The 4,957-nt window shown below is 48.0% G+C and overlaps 1 protein-coding gene across 1 annotated transcript; it reads left to right on the forward strand.

The window, feature by feature from the left end:
- Positions 1 to 861: 861 nt before the first annotated feature.
- LOC144741966 (frizzled-6-like) lies at positions 862 to 4,954 on the forward strand (the record flags this gene model as incomplete). The annotated part of the gene is given in 4 exon segments (XM_078624458.1): positions 862 to 1,053; positions 4,099 to 4,295; positions 4,367 to 4,443; positions 4,446 to 4,954. Coding segments are annotated over 4 exon segments (975 nt in total), but the record flags the coding sequence as incomplete, so codon positions are not given.
- Between the last annotated feature and the right edge of the window lie 3 nt (positions 4,955 to 4,957).

Below are 4,957 nucleotides of genomic sequence, written 5' to 3' on the forward strand. Positions count from 1 at the left end.
AACTATGATGTGGCAGTATTTCTTCCACGGTTATACCATTTAATGTGCATTTGTGATGTATATCTATTTATATTCACATGTTTTATCCATTATAGTGCCCAATTATTTAGCATTCTTCTGTTTATTTTGTATATTTTTGTTACTGAGGTTTTGGCTATCTTTGTTTTGGTTTTGGTGTGTGTGTGTGTGTGTGTGTGTGTGTGAGTGTGAGTGTGTGTGAGTGAAACTGACACTTTAATGTGGCGTCTGATGTGCAACAAGCTGCGACTCATTCAGTTGTATCAGCCTTCGTCTTTAACATTCTTTGTCTTCCATAAAAGATTACACTGAACAGGGACTGATGGATTTCGTTCCCCACTAATTCCATCTGGCTGATGTTTCTCCAAACTGGTGCCCGAGGGACCTGTGGGAGGGAAAGATGAGGAGTAGATATATTTCAACCTGAAGATGAAAGCACAGCTAGAGCCTCTGCGAGATGATGTATGACTGTTGCTGAATGAGCTGCAGCATGTTTCTGCCCTGAAGCTCTGCGCTAAAGTCCTAATCATCAAGAAGGAACTGGGCTCCAAAACAAAAAGCAACAAAACACGAAATGTAGCCGTTGTGCCTAAACCCAGCTCAGTATTATTTTTATTTCTTCTAATTTCAGTGATGTCGGATTCCTACACGGAGAACTAATGGAGAGGCCTTACCTGTCTCTACTCCCGTTCCTCCACTGAGATGACCCGGGATCTGTGGAACGTGGATGAAAGTGTGAGCCAGGGGAATTCGACATTCTAGCCAAGATATCCTCACACAGAGCCAAAGAGAAACATTTCAATTCAGCTTCAGAAAGAAGGTCCACGTTCAACCCATTCAGCCATGGCCATGCCGGTGCCGGGGCCTTTGTGGCTGTGCCTGGGACTGTCTCTGCTGAGACGCTGCAGCGCTCACAGCCTGTTTACCTGTGAGCCAATCGAAGTGCATCGGTGCTTGGGGATGCCCTACAACATGACGTTCTTTCCAAATATGATGGAGCACTACGACCAGGATATCGCAGCCAGTCGAATGGAGGTGAGTCCTCCTCTCCGTACCCCAGCTATTTTAGTGTTATTTTTTTTTACCACCTACCAGTCCAGTGTGTCCCCATGTTGATATCTTGTGCTGTGTCATGGCGTCTGCATTTGAAAGTTTTAGTTAATTCATTCACGCAATCATTCATAGAGAAACACACGTGAGCAGAACTGAGGGACCTAAATCAGGTATGAATCCATAAAACTGCGCTTTAAAGGGTTAAACAGCTGCTAATCATAGAATCCTGTTAGTCTGTTACTGTGGAGCTCAGTTTTATGATCATATTAACCTGGGATATGAAACATCTTCCTCTGCACACACTGCACACAACCTCGCTTCAGTTTATTAAGTTTCAGTTTATTGTGGTAGTTTATCATTATTTATTGATTATGTTACAGCCTGGACACACAACTTACCTAATCTATGAACGGAAAAGGTCAGTCCATGATTCTGTGCAGTTTATCTGTTTCTCTGATTATGATACTTCTGCACTAATATTTCTCCTCATAAGATAAGTGCTTAACAGTAATCAATGAAAACAATGTTAACCATCGTCACGTACGCTTTTATTTTGAACCCCCCCGTCCAAGTGCCTTCCCGGTACACCGCACTGCTCGTCTCTGACTGGCTAAGCTGGCGCCAGGAGGTTGTGGCGAGCAGCCAAGAAAATGACAGGACCGTTCAATCCCCCTTCGGGGGAATAAATGAGTGTTGAAGTAGCAAAGAGGGTCAGTGCCATTACCAGACGAAACGATCGACAAACACAACAAGACACAGTGTCCGATGCTTCGCCAGCAGAAATTCAACTACGACCCCATAAGAGGTGAACGACGTGGTGTGATTCAGGTCCATGTCTGTCTGTAGATCTGTCCATCCATCCATCCATCCCTCATCCGCTGGACTTCCCAGCTTCTTCAAACAGAGACTTGACATGCACATATTTCATGTGTCCAGATCGATCAGGTCATCGCTGCTCCAGAATCAAAGCAGCATGTGAGCAGCCGAAGCAGCAGTGGGACATAAATCAAAGCACAGGGTTGTAATCTGGAACCTGCACTGCAGAACGTACAAAACGATAGAAGCCGTGAGCCCCCGTGCGTTCTACCTCTTGTAGTTTGTCAGACGTTTGGGAACGTTCATTCAACATTTAGAAAACTAATCAAACGGAATTAGTTGCTTTACTTTGATAAAGTAAAAAAGTCATTGAAATAGTTATACTATTGTTCCAGTTGAAACAGAGGGACTTGGCGTTGTAAACCCAAGCTGCTCCACATCTGATAATACTCGTTGTTGACTTGTGTCTGTCTTGAGCTGTAACTCAGTAGTAGTAGTTGCATCCTGGCGTTCCTGCAGGCCAGGGCTTCAGTTACGGGCATGATGTGTCAAAGCCGGAACACTGATCTGTTGAAGGAATCTTTTGTCTGGCGTCTGGCAAACGTATCGGCTTCTCATTTCACAGCAACCGTGGCCATAGGCAACTTCATGGACTTTGTTGTGTGGGGGCCTTTGATTTGTGGAGGAAGGGGATGGACACACCCAGTCTCACACAAAGCCCAGCCTGCATTCCACAATGAGTACTCTCCCTCTCCCTGTTAATCGCTCACTCATTTCCCGTCCTGTACACACTCTCACCTCCACGGTTGTGCTCAGGTCCCTTTGGCCTGCATTCAACATGACATACTTGTCATAACTCCCTCTGAACATGAGCAGGAACCGAGCACAAAGGCCGGACGCTTCAGTCAAGTCGCTTCTGCCGCAGCCTGGGCTCAGTCCGTCTATCAGTCTGATGTTCCTTTGTGTGCCCTCGTTCCCAGATACAGTACATCCCAGTACATGTCAGGAGTGCTTGACCGTTTAAAACAAAGGGAGCAATGTCACAAACTTCTTTTCTTTACTTTATTAGAACAGTGTGCACTGTCATGAGTTCTTTACACATGTTATAACAAGTTGGGTGCACCCCAATTCAGCTGGGAAGCTCATTTCCGGCCGAAGCCTTTGTGTGCTCAAACGGTGTCTGTCCACATCTGCCCCCACGTACTGATGCCTAAACATCAGTGGAGCCCTTATCTGGCTGAAGGAAGTAGTATTAAAAGAAAATCCTATTGGGGCAGTTCTTCCTCCCCAACTGCTGTAAAGCAAAGAAAAGGTCTGATTGTTGGGACCTCCACCGTAGAGAAACAAGGACGCTCACTGTCCGAGGAGGCGTGTTGAGACCCCAGAGACACCGACATGCTGCCAGACTGGACTCCTCTGCAAAAAAGCGAGAGGAGCGATTGAATAGTAGGGACTGTTAGGGACTGTTTGTGTTTTGTGCACAAATATTATGAGGAGTCTTAACGAGGCCCATGTGGTTGATTTGTGACAAAAAATGATTTGTCTTCATTTCATGATTTGGATTCATTGCACATCGACATATGACCAAACACACTGTCAGTGGGGCTCCTCAGCAGTCTGATCTGTCAACAGCTCTTTGCTATCCTGGCCAAAATGTCCAAGCTCTCATTTCCTAACCACCACACACACACACACACACACACACACCTACCCACCTCCTGCCTGAGCTCTTGACCAATGTGCTCAAATGGAATAATATAATTCCCAGCCAGTGAATGGCCCCTTTGTGTGGCGCTGTGCAGCCCGGCAGCTCAACAGAGTACGACTGCAGCACAGAGCTTCTGATGCCTCAGATGACATCCAGTCGCCTTCCCCATGGATCACGTGTAACGTAGCAAACAACACGTTTAGCTTTGTTGAAAGCGTTTGTTCTGTCACAACTGTTCGACTCCGTTTGTCTCGACACGATTCCAGGATGAAGGAAAAACATCAGTCCATACAAATACTTGAGTATACTCGGAGAATACTGGGAGTGCTGACTGAGTCCCTTGAACGTCCCCAAATTACACTTCTTCGACGTGATTCAAAACGTTGCTCCCAACATCTAGGTTGAAATGTGCACTTGTCAAATAGACAAACATGTTTTCAGATTCCTTGTGACGTGTGAATTGGATCCACAGATCTCTCTTTTTTTTGGTCTTTCTTTAACAGCCATTCATGCCGCTGGCAGCTCTGCGCTGCTCTCCAGACATCCACCACTTCCTGTGTCAGGCCTTCTTCCCAGCGTGCACTGAGGAGAACCAGGTCGTCCGTCCATGCCGTGAAGAGTGCCAGACCGTTCTGTCCGACTGTGCGGAGAACATCCGGGTCTTTGGTATCACCTGGCCCCCCGAGCTGCAGTGTGACAGGTGCGAACACATCACGGCAACGTTCACCAGTTCTTGATCCGTGCGATACACGGAATGTTTTGGTTCTCCAGATTGGATCCGTGCAGCCTCGTCCGTGAGTCAGCGCCCCCTCCCACCACCCTGACGAGTTACACCTCAGCGAAGAGGGAACTGGCTTCTGGTGCCCCCTGCAGATGAAGACCAAACCTGGCCTCGGCTCGTCGTTCCTCGGCGCTCAGGACTGCGCTCCGCCTTGTGCCAACATGTACTTCAAAGCCCACGAAGTTCAGTTCGCCAAGAGCTTCATCGGCGTGTGCTCCGTCATCTGCCTGGGTGCCATGCTCTTCACCTTCCTCACCTTCCTCATCGACGTCAAACGTTTCCGCTACCCGGAGCGGCCCATCGTCTTCTACGCCGTCTGCTACAGCTTCGTGTCTCTCGTGTACTTCATCGGGTTCCTGCTGGGGAACAAGGCGTCCTGCGTGGAAGCGGCCCACCCTGCCGCCGTGGCCACGGTGGTGCTGGGCTCTCAGAGCAAAGGCTGCACCTTGTTGTTCATGCTCCTCTACTTCTTCTCCATCGCTGGCATCGTCTGGTGGGTCGTTCTCACCATCACCTGGTTCCTGGCAGCTGGACCCAAATGGAGCTGCGAGGCCATCGAGAAGAAAGCCGTAAGATTCTAT

This window comes from Lampetra planeri, unplaced genomic scaffold (assembly GCF_965212315.1).
Source record: "Lampetra planeri unplaced genomic scaffold, kcLamPlan1.2.h2 scaffold_789, whole genome shotgun sequence".
Classification (NCBI taxonomy): domain Eukaryota; kingdom Metazoa; phylum Chordata; class Hyperoartia; order Petromyzontiformes; family Petromyzontidae; genus Lampetra; species Lampetra planeri.